This window comes from Geotrypetes seraphini, chromosome 9 (assembly GCF_902459505.1).
Source record: "Geotrypetes seraphini chromosome 9, aGeoSer1.1, whole genome shotgun sequence".
Classification (NCBI taxonomy): Eukaryota; Metazoa; Chordata; class Amphibia; order Gymnophiona; family Dermophiidae; genus Geotrypetes; species Geotrypetes seraphini.
Window position 1 is genome coordinate 2,247,722 of NC_047092.1, and position 15,861 is coordinate 2,263,582.

General features: G+C 44.3%; 1 protein-coding gene across 3 annotated transcripts in view; it reads right to left on the reverse strand.

Moving 5' to 3' along the window:
• Window positions 1-15,861, reverse strand: part of SEMA3A (semaphorin 3A) — a 314,404-nt gene that overhangs the window by 53,343 nt on the left and 245,200 nt on the right. For all 3 annotated transcript variants that reach the window (XM_033957570.1, XM_033957569.1, XM_033957571.1), the window contains 2 exons: window positions 9,514-9,658; window positions 1,740-1,959 (listed from right to left, as the gene is read on the reverse strand). In XM_033957570.1, coding sequence (XP_033813461.1) covers window positions 1,740-1,959; window positions 9,514-9,658 — 365 coding nt within the window. The remainder of the gene's footprint in view (window positions 1-1,739; window positions 1,960-9,513; window positions 9,659-15,861) is intronic.

The window sequence follows — 15,861 nt, forward strand, 5'->3', positions numbered from 1 at the left end:
GCGGGGTTAGCTCGCGTGACTTTTAATCACGTGCTAACCCCCGCACTGGCCAAAAAACTACCGCCTGCTCAAGGCAGGCATTAGCAGCTAACGCGGCCGGCGGTTTAACTCACGCTATTACGTGCGTTAAACCGTTAGCGTGGCTTGATAAAAGAAGACCTTAATGTAGTTAAGTTAGTCCAATAAAAAAGCGATTATTTATTTTCCCTTTATACGTCTGTGTATTCGGAAGGAGTTAAAATGAACACTAGGCCCCCGAATTTCATGGCTCACGCAATTGTTCCTTCAATTTAAGCTGCATTTTTGTAACATTACACTAACGAGGCAACAAAGAGAGCCCACATTTCCCCTGTCCTCTGGGGACTAAGGATAGACGACTCATTTAGCAGAGCAAATATATTTGGGACGAGGTCTTTCCTTCACAGCGCCATGCTATAGAAATATGTCCACATGTTCAAGTGCCCTCGCTCCCTCGCTCTCGTTCACATGCCCAGGGCTGCTTTCTGAGGCTTCAGCACAATGCTTCGTTCAGGTGATTTATGTTCCATTCCACTGTGGAGGAAAGCTGAGATTTATAGCTTGGGAATCTGAAAACTGACCTCCGAGGACCAGATTGCTGATTTGTAGATGGTGCTTTAAGAAGAGTAAAGCAAAAGCCGGCGTGATCATTTTACAGACATGCTCCAGCCCTGTTCCATTAGTGGTATGAAAAATTGGTTAATTAAAAAAAAAAAAACCCCACTCCATTTCTCGATCTCCTATTGGAAGTCCAAGGCCTGCCCCCACCCAGTTTTAAATAGCTCTATTTAATTCAATAATGAACTGCAAAATAAAAAGGAAAGAATCTCTACAAATGGCACTGATGGTATGTAAGCCACGGATGTTGAAATATAGATGCCAAGCCTGTACATATACAACATATACGTGGTACAGTCTGTATATTTCCACCTCCCCACCAAGACATCTTAAAAGGTGAAAATACTTGAAGATAAGCATTAAGGTCATAAAATGCCAGAATGTTCTAAAAGAGTGCTTATCAGTGGCATGTGGTGAGGACTTTCAGGGGATCACTGAATCCCCCAGCCCTGCGTCTTTTTTTTTTTATTGTTTACTTTTTTCTAGGCAGCCTGCTCAACCAGTCACCCTGCATCAAAGAAAAAGGAAAGAAACAAAAATAGCAGGACTCTTGGGCTGGGGATTCTCCAAACTCCCTGAAGGCCCTGACAGTACCGATCTGAATTTGATTGGCTGAGCAGCATCTGCTTGTTTCCCACTCAAACAAATTCCGAGCAGTGCCCTCAGGGCCTTCAGGGGGTGGGGTGAATCCCCACTGGTGCTTATGATGCAGAAACTGACTCACACAGGCAAACACTTACATGTTCTGCTCCTGGTTAACTGTCAGGTATAGGGTTTTGTTTAAGCTTGTGGTCCTAATGCATAGATCCTTGCTCTTTTGGCCACTTTCGTTATGCTCCGTGCTCCATATTGAATCAGAATGCATATATGTTGACTGTACCTTCTTCCGTTATAACTCCCAGCTGAGAACTCTTGTTACACTGTCTAGATTAGGTAACTGGGGCAGCATTTAAAATGTGTGTGTGTGTGGGGGGGGGGGGGAACCTGTGCATTTTCAAATAAAATCTTTCAAGGACCAATTCCAGCTGTGCAAGAATCCCCAAAGGGCAGCGCAGGAGAAAGCTGTTCAGTCAAAAATACATGTAACATAAACGTAACATTACCTGTTCCGATAAACATGACATCATATTGACCATCTTCTGCATCCACCCGATCTACCACCAGCTGAGTAAACTGATAATTCACATCTGTTTTGATGATAATTGGACGGTTGTTGATGGGAAACACAGGGTTATACATGGCTGGATGACTTCTGGCAAACATTATGACATCGTCAGGAAGGTCCTTGGTAGAATCAAATCCTCCAAAGGTTTTACTTGGACACTGGAAGAACAACAGAAAGGGTGAAAATCTCTTCTTAGGTCTTCAGCAGTAGCCGAGTTATATTTTGGAACAAAATTCTTACAAGGTTCCTGTGAAGGCAGTTGTCAGTTACTGACCATGGGGATGATTTTGAAAGCTGTCTCTATAGATAATAAATAACTGCGTAAAACTTTGTTGAAAATTAGCTTTCCTGCTCACATTCACAATACAGGTACTTTAAAATGCATTAAAAAAAAAGCAAGTAGAACACAGCGTTTAGGCCAGAGGAGGCAAAGTAAGGGGTCCTTTTATCAAGCCGCGCTAGCGGGGTTAGCACGTCGGACATTTCATTACGCGCTAACTCCCGAGGAAGGCTAAAAATCTAATGCCTGCTCAATGCAGGCGTTAGCAGCTAGCGCGGCAGGCAGTTTAACGCACGGTATTACGCGCCTTAAACCCCCTACTGCAGCTTGATAAAAAGACCCCTAAGTGTAGGGCTTCTGTTTAGAAAGCATAGTAAGGACTTTCTTATGTACCTGGGTCACCCCCAGCAAATAGGTTTTCAAAATGAAAACCTGTTTGATGTCCTGTGTTCAAATGAATAATAATCTCCACAATCAAATGCTTCATACAGCAAGAGCAAATAAGAACCTAAGAACTGCCTTACTGGGACTTCCAAAGACCCATCAAAACCAGTCTCCTGCTTCCAACAGTGGCCAACCCAGGTCCCAAGTACCAGACAGAAACCCGAAGAGTAGCAACATTCCAGAGCTGAGATTGTGATGTCATAATGCCTCATTCCACCAATGCCTAAGAGCCAACCTCAGCAGTGATGTCACAATGGCAGAAACCCAAAGAGTAGCAACATTCCAGAGCTGAGATTGTGATGTCATAATGCCTCATTCCACCAATGCCTAAAAGCCAACGTCATCAGTGATGTCACAATGGCTCACATAAGAGCATAAGAGTTGCCATAGTAGGAAAGACCGAAGGTCCATCAAGCCCAGTATCCTGTTTCAACAGTGACCAACCCAGGTCTCAAGTACCTAGCTGGATCCCAAATAGTAAAACAGATTTTATGCTACTTATCCTAGGAATAAGCAGTGGGTTTCCCCAAGCCATCTCAATAATGACTATGAACTTCTCTTTTAAGAAATTATCCAAATATTTTTTTAAACCCTGCTAAGCTAACTGATTTCACCACATTCTCCGGCAACGAATTCCAGAGTATTGTTAACAGCGACACTGCCCCTTGAGACTTTTCCCAATAGACTACTAATGGGAAGAAAGCCCTAATCTGAGTATTTGTGGAGTAAAGAGATTTCTCTTGGCTCCAAATGATTTTGATTGATTTTTTTTTTTCCTTCACACGTTAACATATTTTTCAACTGCTTTTAGATTTTTGGGGCAGTTCTCAATTTGGATTAGATCTTTTTCAATCACTGTTTATTTTGTGTTTATTCTTTCCATGGGAATCCCTAGGATGGTGCAATTAGATACCACTACTTGAGCAAATCAACTCTAAAAACTAGGGACGTGCTTTCATTTGAAATGACAGTATTACACAGCTAATGTGCAGTTTGCAGTAAAGCTAACATGGGAGCCTGGGGTCAACATGACAACATATATACGTGTGTGTGCTAGAATGTACATGCATATATGTTGAATATAACCAGCATGCTTTGAACCGTTTGGTGCAATCCCTTAGTGAGGGTGAAGACTGCTGATGGAGAATCAATGTCGCAGCCCTTGATAAAGCTGGAGGCAAATGCGAGATAAAGAATACAGCTGGACTTTGCTTTTTCAACTGTTATGGCTATGGGTTGTGAATGATATGGGATTATGTCTATGAAAACTGTGCTTCAAGACATTTTTTTGCAGGCTTTTTTTGGAAGGCTGCAATAGGGAGTGGAGTTTTTTTGACCAGTAACTAGAATAGCTCCTGTATATCAAATATATTCAGTCTTATGAAGTTGGGACTTGTTGGAGCAAGATATCGGAGGTCGTTTCTTTTCTCCATTATTTGAAACTTGTGCGGTCTCTATTGACATCATTGCTAATGTGTTTAGCCTGTTTTCTGGTTCTACTCTCTATATTAATTCTCTTTCTTTACCCCTCTTGAAGTCAATCAATTTGTACCTTTGCTTAATCTTTTGTAAACCGCATAGAACTTCACAGTACTGCGGTATATAAGCTGTTAATATTATTATTATTATTATTACTCTCTATATTTTTAGGCTTTGCTGGGAAAATTATATAGTTTATTACTCTTTATGGGGTCATTTAATAAGGTATGATAAAGATTAGCCCACCCTAAATGCTAACATACTCTATGTTAGCATTTAGCGTGTGCTAAATCGGTTAACACGACTTAGTGAAAGGCCCCATACGTGCCAGCACATGCATGTATAGGTTGGCATTTCAGAATATACATGTGTACATCCTAGCACATATATGTATGCCAGTTTGGAAACATTACAGCATTACAGGAAATTAATGTCTGGGATTCCTTCAAAATTAGGAAACGAAGAAACATGTTATCATTTTGAGGTATCTCGCCCTAATTTTACTCTACCTTCAATTTGCAGAGTAGTATCTTAAGCAGAAGAAGAACAGGAGTTATTCAGTGGTAGCGAGAACGGCTAATGTATGCGGCAAATTATAAACACAGAATAGGTTAATGAGCTGTCAAGGTTCATGTAATTTCCCCACTGTGACAACTTCCATGGAATAAGCCTTGGGGCCATAGTCTAAGCTACACCCTGAGCTCAGAGCTATAATCATTCCGAAAAAATTGATCAACATGGCCTTGAAAACTCCATGTGCAGCCCTGTTCTTTGAGGCAAAGAATTCATCATCGCATTCAAATATCCACTAGAAAATTGCAAGTGTTGGAAACAGCCCTTTGCAGTAGCGTGAGGGCAGCCATGTATGCGCAGGACCTTTTTTTGACCCAGATTTTGCATCGGCAGATAATTCAGGAGACTATAAGAACATAAGAACATAAGCAGTGCCTCCACTGGGTCAGACCATAGGTCCATCCTGCCCAGCAGTCCGCTCCCGCGGCGGCCCAAACAGGTCACGACCTGTCTAAATCACCAGAAGGGGCCCCCATGCCTCCTTGGTTTCCTAATTGAGTCCTATCTTCCTATCAAAGTCCTAGCCCTCCGGTCTTGCACCTGCACGACCTGGTTGGGTTTCTACATTTATTTTCTGGTTAGCTTTCTCAGTATCCCACAATCCCTTTATCCCTCAGGAATCCATCCAGTCTCTGTTTGAATCCCTGTACCGTACTCTGCCTGATCACTTCCTCCGGTAGCGCATTCCAAGTGTCCACGACCCTCTGGGTGAAAAAAAACTTCCTTGCATTCGTTTTGAACCTATCTCCCTTCAGTTTCTCCGAATGCCCCCTCGTACCTGTTGTCCCCTTCAGCCTGAAGAATCTGTCCCTATCCAAGGAAGATGTGAATATTAAAAGCACGGATATACCGCCATGCAGCAAATCAAGTTGTGGCTTTAGGGCAGGGCCCCATTTTGGATTTGTCGGTACTTGGAGGGCCTCAGAAAAAAGAGTTAATGTCTTATGAAAGAAATGACAATTTTGCATGAGGTAAAACTCTCTCTAGTTTATAAATCTTTCCTTTTGGCTAAGTCTTAATAATAATCTTGTCATTTATAGCTAAAGAGACATATGAGCAAGAAACTGTGGCCCCCGGGCTGCGAGTTTGAGACCACGGGTTTAGGGGGGGTCTTCCTTAATTGGGGAGTTGTTATAGACTCTCAATTGCCTTTTAAAAACAGATGTACAAATGTTGAGACTCGCAAGTACTTTTTATCACTGTCTCTACTGGAGTGATTATAAATCTGTTCTCCAAACGGTTGTATTATGAAGTCTTGACTATTGCAATATAGTGCTGTTAGGCATTCCCTTAACTGTGCTGAATGCATTGCAGGTCACGCAAAATTCAATCATTCGCGCACTGTTTAGGTTGTCAAAGTGTCAGCATAGATCAGATTCTTATATTAAGTTGCATTGGCTCAAGTTGGGGTACAGAGTTCGATACAAATTGTTGCTGCTAACCTAGGGGACCTAGGTTAGCATAGTGTAGCATAGTGTAGTGTAGCTGTACTCACTTGAAGAACGAAGAGAGAGAGGGGACATGATCGAGACATTTAAATATACCACGGGTCGTATCGAGGTGCAAGAGGATATCTTCCGTCTTATAGGACCTTCTTCCACCAGAGGGCATCCGCTGAAAATCAGGGGAGGGAAATTTCATGGAGACTCCAGAAAGTATTTCTTCACTGAGAGGGTGGTCGATCATTGGAATGAACTCCCACGGCAGGTGATTGAGGCCAACAGCGTATCAGATTTCAAAAATAAATGGGATATTCATGTGGGATCTCTAATGAGGTAAGGGCAGGGGGTGGTGAGCAAAATCAAAGAGAAGGGTCAATAGAGTGGGCAGACTTGATGGGCTTTGGCCCTTTTCTGCCGTCATTTTTCTATGTTTCTATGTTTCCATAGTATAGTGTAGTGTAGTGTAGCATAGTACATGATGGCAGATAAAGACCTAATAGGGGGTCCTTTTGCTAAGGCGCGCTAAATGCTAACGCGCCCACAGAATATAATGGGCACTAAACGATTTAGCGCGCCTTAGCAAAAGGACCCCCTATTAGGACTAATATCAGGAAGTTCTGCTTCACACAGAGAGTGGTTGACATCTGGAATACTCTCCCAGGGGAGATTATTGCGGAATCGACAGTCCTAGGCTTCAAAAGCAAACTAGATGCATATCTCCTTGAGAGAGGCATATAAAGATATGGTTGGCTATAAAATAAGCCAGGTGTATACCTAGCAGGGCCTCCGCGTGTGCGGATCGCCGGACTTGATGGACCGAAGGTCTGATCCGGAGATGGCGCTTCTTATGTTCTTATGTTCTTATGTTCTTATCTGCCATCATGTACTATGCTACGCTATGCTATATTATTTAGGGATTCCGCGATACCTGTCAAAAGGCAATTTCACGTCAGGTTTCTCGTCCAAAGTTACGTTCTGTTGGAACTGGTGATTGAGTTGTACCGAGAAGAAAAGATTTGAGACGACAGATGAGGAGAGCTGGGGGTCTTTTCATGTGTAGCTCCAGCGGAATGGAATACGAGAGCGAGGGAGTCTAAGTATGTTTAAGCGCTTATTAAAACAGCATTTATTTTGTCTAATGAAATAGGAGCGCTAAAGAAAGAAGAGAAAAAAGGGGCAATTTTAACGATTTTGTGCAATATGGTATGGTGAAGTGTTTTTAACAGCAGCTAATTGAAGGGGAATAATGTAATGATATCATTTTACAGTATGGAAATGTGGTATTTTTTATAATAATAATAATAATAATTTTATTTCTTATATACCGCTGTACCGTGAGGTTCTAAGCGGTTTACAGTAGAAACAGAAGAAATGCAATAAATAAGATTAATTAAGATGAAGAGAAAGTACTTGGAGTTCCCTGACTGTCCCAAAGGCTCACATTCTTGCTAAAGTACTTGAGAAGAATAAATTAGTTAGGTTATAAACATAGAGTAGAAGAAGGTAGGAAAACAGTTCATAGGAAAATTAATTTCGAATACTTTTTATGTGTGTTTATATGATAATTTCTATGTATATTTTTATATGTATGTGCTTTGTAATCCGTTTTGTATAAAATGGACTATAAACCATTCATATATTATGGAGGTCTTTTATTAAAGCTTAGCAGGAAAACGTTAAAAAAACACAACTATTTGTTGATGCATTTGAGCAATTGACCTTATGTAAAGACTGAATCTGTCTGTTTTTGTTCCTATCTTGTTCTGATTTTTTATAATATTTTATGTATGGAACTTTTTGTAAACCGTTTTGGAAAAAACAGTATAGAAATTTTTAAAATAAATCGGATCAGAGACAGATAACATGCTCTAAACTTTAGTAAAAGCCCCCTTTGTTTTTCTAAAGGAAGTGAAATGTAGGATTCTGCTGTTCTCAGTAATATTCTGCTGAAGATATACTCATCCGATATTCAACAGAAATGATATTTGGCCAGCTAACTGCTAATATTCTGCGAAAGATTGCTAGCTAGCCACAAATATTCAAGTGCTGGATGGCTAAGTTTAATTACCAAATTGGGCTGCGTAAATAGCAGCCCCCATTTAAGTGCCTGGAGGGCTTGTGATAGGATCCTATGGTATAAAGAATAGTAGTGAAATCAGCAATCAACGTGCACACTTCAGCGCCACACGGATTCTGGTAACTTCCAGAACTCTATGCAAAATAGGTGATGGTGAGGGCTTACACACTAAGGGCTCCTTTGACGAAGGTATGCTAGCGTTTTTAGCGCGCGCTATTCCACGTGTTAATAATAATAACTTTATTTTTCTATACCGCCATAGTCAAACTGACTTCTAGGCGGTTCACATAGAAAGAAGGCTGGACAATCAGCGAATTACACAATGCAAGAAGAAGGAAGTTACATAATAATTAGGGAAGCATAGGGAAGGAATACATGAGAGAACGAAATTACCTAATACATTGGGTTAATAAAGGGAAGAATATCTGAGAGAGGTCGTCTGATTAGGCAAGGAATTTGTCAAATAGAACGGTAAAAGGATCCCTAATTTTTGTTAATGACTGTGTGCTGCAGTAAAAATGGCCTTAGCGCACAGAAAAGACCCCTGTAAGGGCACACTTAGGCTACTTTTTACCACAGCTCAGTAAAGGGACCCCTGAATAAGCAAGTTGGGCTTTGATTTTCCATGGGAGCCACCAGTCAACAGAAGCTCATTCCACAGGTTATGGACTTACATTGCAAATGAATATTGATGCCGGTGAGCTTTGTTCCCTCTAAGCGGAACGCATGAGCAATTGTTCGTACATTTTAGGAGCATCACTCACAGATTTTATAGGGTCACTTACAAAAATACTTGCAAAACTGGTTTGTAGAACTAGTCGTTCACGTGAAAATTTAGTTCTAGACTTTGTTGCTCAAACAAAAAAAGTCTGCATGTACCTGGCCAATCTTTAGAGAGAGTATTCCTTGTGAGCTATCCCACAAGAAGAGTTATTCTGTAGTCTTAAAGCCATGGCCTGCTGCATCTTAAAAGGGCCAAGCCCCTCCAATCACAAACTTTCTCCTGAATATTCCCCCCCCCCCAAATATGTAAGTGTCCTTCCAAAGGCCCCCCAATGGAAGCCACCCAATACCAACATGTCCCCAAGCAGAAGACTGTCTACCTGGAGGCTACCTAGGAATTCACTCCCCCTCCTACAAGAAATACCCCACAATTTGCAGCACCCCTGCCCTTTATACAGACATCTGATCCCTAACGGTAGCACCATGAAACCGCCCAGAATTATGCCTCCGATATTCAATACTCGTGCCCAGACGTGGCTCAGCACTGAATATCGGGGCATAATTTAGCCAACAACAATCAACATTTTAAATAAAAAACACTGACATCCAGGGAGGGGGGCTGTATTCTGTGAAATCTGCTTTAACTCCTTTGAAGCCATGTGATTTTGCAGTCACTTCAACTACCGGTACTTACTGTGCCTGGCCGGGGATATGGCACTCTTCCTTGGTATGGTACCCACTGGTAGTTTGGACCATCTCGGTGAGCATAAGGACCCAAGAACACTCTCCTCACATCTGCCAGGCTGTACATACACACTGCTGACCCCTTAAAGATATTACTAAGAGAGAGAGAGGGGGAAAGCAAGAACATCAAGGCCTTTAAACATTCTGCCAGAGGAAGCACAGGAAGATTTGCTAGTTCATAGCTGATTTGCTTTTTCATTTGTCTTATACAAGGTCGATTCACATTATTATGACCACCACCTACCTCTGATGTCAGGGGTGCACAGCCAATGATCCAATGAATGTGTTATGCGCAGAATTTGTGGGTATATAAGGTGGGATGTCAGCAAGTTGTCAATATAGCAACTGTGGCTGACATGGGAAAAAAACCTGAGATTTATCAGACATTGAAAAAGGAAAGATCATCGGCTACCAGGCCAAGGGCAGCAGTATTTTGGAAATAGCAAAGTTTGTGAACTGTTCACGGGCTACTGTGGTTAAAGTGTACCGTGAGTGGACGAATTGAACCTTTTCGATGTGGTAAGTGTGGGGCAGCATGAGCCATCGATGCGAGAGGTGTATGTCAACTGTGCAGGTTGATGAGGACCGATCAGCACACTTCTGTGGAATAACTCACCATCCAAAAGAATCAGGGGACTTCCAGATGTATGTCCAAAGTGACTGTGCAGCGAACCCTGTTGCGAATAAGGCTCCGGAGCAGACGGCTGCTCACGAGGGTTCATCGCAAAAAATGACTACCATTTTCCCAGGAGTACCAACTGGCAGAGCGTTGCCTTCTCCAATGAGCCACATTTTGAGCTCCATCAAATGGATGGACATTGTCGTGTCAGGCATGAAACTGGCAAGAACAAACACCCAGCAACCATTGTTGGACATACACAAGGTGATGGCAGCAGCATTATGATCTGGGGAATGTTTTTTTTGGTATGGTAAGATCTGTGTCCCTTGATATCTCTGGAAGTCACTCTCAACTGATATGGGTATCTCTCCATCTCTGCCTATCAAGTGTCCCCTTACATGTTGATGGTCTTCCCTGTGGCCAATGGGATTTTTCAACAGGACAATGCGACATGTCATACCACCAAAATTATTTGTGAGTGGTCCACAAAACACGACCAAGATTTCCAGATACTTCACTGGCCACTGGTGATATGATAGAGGTCTATAAAATACTGAGTAGAGTGGAAAGGGTGGGCGTGAAAGGCTTGTTCACTCTTTCCAAAAAATACTAGGACTAGGGCATGCATTGAAGCTACTAAGTAGTAGATTTAAAACAAACTGGAGAAAATATTTCTTCACATAACATGTAATTAATCTCTGGAATTCATTGCCGGAGAATGTGATGAAATCAGGTAGCTTAGTGGGGTTTAAAAAGGCTTGGATATATTCCTAAAAGAGAAGTCCATAGGCCATTATTGAGAAGGCTTGGAGAAATCCACTGCTTATTCCTAGGATAAGCAGCATAGAATCTGTTTTGCTACTTGGAATCTAGCCAGGTACTTGGGACCTAAGTTGGCCACAGGAAACAGGATACTGGGCTTGATGGACTTATGGTCTGTCCTAGTAGGGCAGCTCTTATGTTCTTATGTGAGCCAAGTGCAGGACAATTAAGCCGTTGTGACATCACTGCTGAGGTTGGCTCTTAGGCATTGGTGGAATGAGGCATTATGACATCACCATCTCAGCTCTGGAATGTTGCTACTCTTTGGGTTTCTGCCAGGTACTTGGGACCTGGGTTGGCCCTGTTGGAAACAGGTTAGTGGGCTTGATGGACCTTCGCTCTGTTCCAATATGGCAGCTCTTATGTTCTTATGTAAACCAACTATAGAACAATCGAGCCATTGTGACATCACTGCTGAGGTTGGCTCTTAGGCATTGGTGGAATGAGGCATTATGACATCACCATCTCAGCTCTGGAATGTTGCTACTCTTTGGGTTTCTGCCAGGTACTTGGGACCTGGGTTGGCCCTGTTGGAAACAGGATACTGGTCTTGATGGACCTTCGGTCTGTCCCAGTAAGGCAATTCTTATGTGAGCTGAGTATAGGACAATCAAGCCATTGTGACATCACTGCTGAGGTTGGCTCTTAGGCGTTGGTGGAATGAGGCATTATGACATCACAATCTCAGCTCTGGAATGTTGCTACTCTTTGGGTTTCTGTCTGGTACTTGGGACCTGGTTTGGCCACTGTTGGAAACAGGAGACTGGGTATGATGGACCTTTGGTCCGTCCCAGGATGGCAATTGTTATGGTCTTATGAATTCCCCAGACTTTAATCCAATCAAGTACATTTGGAACCACCTCAATTGACACATTGGATGACTTGATCCACTTCCATGCATCCATCAGCAGCTGTCAGACGCACTGCATTCTACATGGCTCCAGATACCTCTTGCAACCATCCAGCTTCTTACTGAGTCACTCCCACTGTGTCTAGCTGCCAGATGCGGTTATTCTGGATATTAGCAGGTGGTCGTAATAATGTGACTCGACTGTGTATCTTGATATTTAATTCCATGCAATTTGTTATTATCAAACTAAAATTCATGCGCTTTGAGAGGTCTTGGCAACTAATGGAAATATCTTGCAATACTACACAACTGTCATATTTCAACTGAAAAATAATTCTTGAAATTCTGGGCTGGTCAGATCCTTAATGATGTCCATCTAAGGGGGTCTTTTACTAAAGCTCAATAAGCATTTAGGCTCGGGTTCTATAAAAGATGCCTAAACGTAGGTGGCCAGATCGGTGAATCTAACTGATTGAGCTGCCTAACTTAATTATTTAAAAAGCTTAATCAGCACCGCTAGCAAACAATTAGCATCTCATAATTGGCTTAAATTAAAATTAACTGGTTGCTAGGCGCCTAACTTGGAAGGTGCCTAGTCCAAGATGCCTATCAGAAAGTGGGCATGGTTGAGGCGGAATCTAGGCGTGTTTTGCGTGTAGGCGCCTAACGTGAACTTAGGCACTGGAAGGGACCTAACTTAGGTGCTGCTATTTAGGTCAAGAAAACCCTGGCATAAATAAGGGAGCGGCTAATTTAAATTTGATATGCGCAATGCGCTGTGTTCCTGAGGGTCTGCTTTTTTAGGCACACAAATTAACATGTATTAATTGCTACTGCGCAAGCGAGCCAAGCACTGGTTTAGCAGTTGATACAGGCTATTTTATTCATTAAGGAGGGAATGAATGAAATGGTGGCCAAAGTTGGCCATGGATCCCAGATCTGCACCTACATTAATCCACACCCCCCCCCTTTACTAAACTGTGGTAGAGGTTTCTACCACAGTCCAAAGCGCCAAGTGCTCCGACAGTGCTCTGACGCTCATAGAATTCTTATGAGCGTCGGAGCAGCATTGGAGCATTTAGCGCTTTGGGCTGCAGTAGAAACCTCTACCGTGGCTTAGTTGAAGAGGGCCTTAATTGCCTAATTAGGAAGTAACAATCAATTATTAAAATTATTTGGCAGTAATTAGTTATGCGTTCATATGCCCTGTGCTTTGACTAATTTTCATGGCGCTTAAATCTGAAGGGCATGATGTGGTCAGGCACAGTGTAGAATACTTCGATTTGTGTGCCTAAGTACCGAGAGTGGGAGACCAGCATTTAAGCACAGTTACTTACCGTAACAGGTGCTATCCAGGGACAGCAGGCAGATATTCTTAACGCATGGGTGACGTCACCGACGGAGCCCCGGTACGGACATTTTTCACTAGAAAGTTCTAGTTGGCCGCACCGCGCATGCGCGAGTGCCTTCCCGCCCGACGGAGGAGTGCGTGGTCCCCAGTTAAGATAAGCCAGCTAAGAAGCCAACCCAGGGAGGTGGGTGGGTCGTAAGAATATCTGCCTGCTGTCCCTGGATAACACCTGTTACGGTAAGTAACTGTGCTTTATCCCAGGACAAGCAGGCAGCATATTCTTAACGCATGGGTGACCTCCAAGCTAACAGAGAGGGAGGAGGGATGGTTGGCCATTAGGAAAATAAATTGTGTAATACAGATTGGCCGAAGTGCCCATCCCGTCTGGAGAAGGTATCCAGACAGTAGTGAGTAGTGAATGTGTGAACTGAGGACCAAGTGGCAGCCTTGCAGATTTCCTCGATGGGCGTGGAACGGAGGAAAGCCACAGAAGCAGCCATAGCTCTGACCCTGTGGGCCGTGACAGCACCTTCCAGTGAGAGACCGGCCCGAGCATAACAGAACGCAATGCAGGCAGCAAGCCAGTTGGAAAGCGTCCGTTTGGAGACAGGACGACCTAGATGGTTAGGGTCGAAGGACAAAAGGAGCTGAGGAGATGAGCGGTGAGCCCTGGTACGGTCAAGGTAGTAAGCAAGGGAACGCTTACAGTCCAGCGTGTGCAACGCCTGATCCCCAGGATGAGAATGGGGCTTAGGGAAAAAGACAGGCAACACAATGGACTGGTTGAGATGAAAGTCCGAGACCACCTTGGGAAGGAATTTAGGATGGGTACGCAGAACCACCTTGTCATGGTGAAAAACAGTGAAAGGTGGGTCGGCAACCAGTGCATGCAGTTCACTAACCCTCCTGGCAGAGGTGATGGCAATGAGGAAAAGCACCTTCCATGTAAGAAATTTGAGTGAAGTTGTGGCAAGAGGCTCAAACGGAGGTTTCATAAGTGCTGATAAAACCACATTCAGGTCCCAGACGACTGGAGGAGGCTTCAGAGGTGGTTTGACATTGAAGAGGCCTCTCATGAACAGGGAAACCAGGGGATGAGCCGTAAGAGGTTTTCCGAGGATAGGCTCATGAAACGCAGTGATGGCACTGAGGTGGACTCTGATTGAGGTCGACTTGAGGCCAGCGTCGGAGAGAGAGAGCAAATAGTCCAGTACGGTTTCCACTGCCAATGAGGTGGGATCGTGATGATGAAGCAGACACCAAGAGGAGAACCGGGTCCACTTCTGATGGTAACATTGGAGGGTGGCCGGTTTCCTTGAAGCATCCAGAATACGACGGACAGGCTGAGATAGATTCTCTGGAGAGGTCAGCCCGAGAGAAACCAAGCTGTCAGGTGGAGCGAGGACAGATTGGGATGCAGTAGAGACTGATGCTGCTGTGTAAGTAGAGTAGGAAACACAGGAAGAGGAATGGGCTCCCTGGAGCTGAGCTGGAGTAGGAGGGAGAACCAGTGTTGGCGAGGCCACCGAGGGGCGATGAGAATCATGGTGGCTTTGTCCCTGCGGAGTTTGAATAACGTCCGCAACATCAGAGGCAGTGGAGGAAAGGCATAGAGGAACCGATCCGTCCAGTCGAGCAGGAATGCATCCGGGGCCAGACGATGAGGAGAGAAGAGTCTGGAACAGAACTGGGGCAGCTGATGGTTGTGAGGAGCTGCAAAGAGGTCCACCTGAGGGGTGCCCCACTGAGCAAAGATGGAGCGGAGTGTGGGGTATCCAGAGTCCACTCGTGAGGTTGAAGGATGCGGCTGAAATTGTCGGCCAGGGAGTTCTGTACGCCCTGGATATAGACAGCCTTGAGGAAGAGACTGCGGGCCATGGCCCAGGTCCAGATGCGGATGGCCTCCTGACAGAGGAGGGGAGATCCGGTGCCGCCTTGCTTTTTTATGTAGTACATGGTGACTTGGTTGTCTGTGCACAGGAGAAGAACCTGAGGGTAGAGAAGGTGCTGGAAGGCCTTGAGGGCATAGAACATGGCCCTGAGTTCCAGGAAATTGATGTGATGTTGACGCTCCTGAGAGGTCCAGAGTCCCTGAGTGCGAAGTTCTCCCAGGTGAGCTCCCCATGCATAGGGGGAGGCATCTGTGGTTATGATCATGGAGTGAGGGGGTAGATGAAAGAGTAGACCCCTGGAAAGATTGGATGAGTTCAACCACCATTGAAGAGATTGCTGAAGAGACGATGTCACAGAGACGGGATGAGAAAGAGGATCGGTGGTCTGTGACCATTGGTTGGCTAGAGTCCATTGAGGTGTCCTGAGGTGGAGTCGCGCCAGAGGAAGCACATGGACCGTCGAGGCCATGTGGCCCAGGAGGACCATCATCTGCCGAGCTGGAATGGAGTGATGAAGGAGCACCTGGCGGCAGAGGTGGAGCAGGGTCCATTGGCGGTCGGAGGGGAGAAACGCCCTCATGAAAGTGGTGTCGAGAACGGCTCCAATGAACTGAAGTCGCTGTGTGGGAAGCAGATGCGACTTGGGGTAGTTGATCTCGAACCCCAGGAGATAGAGGAAGGAGATGGTGTACTGAGTGGCTTGTAGCACAAGTGGAGACGTAGGTGCTTTTACCAACCAATCGTCCAAGTAGGGGAACACCTGG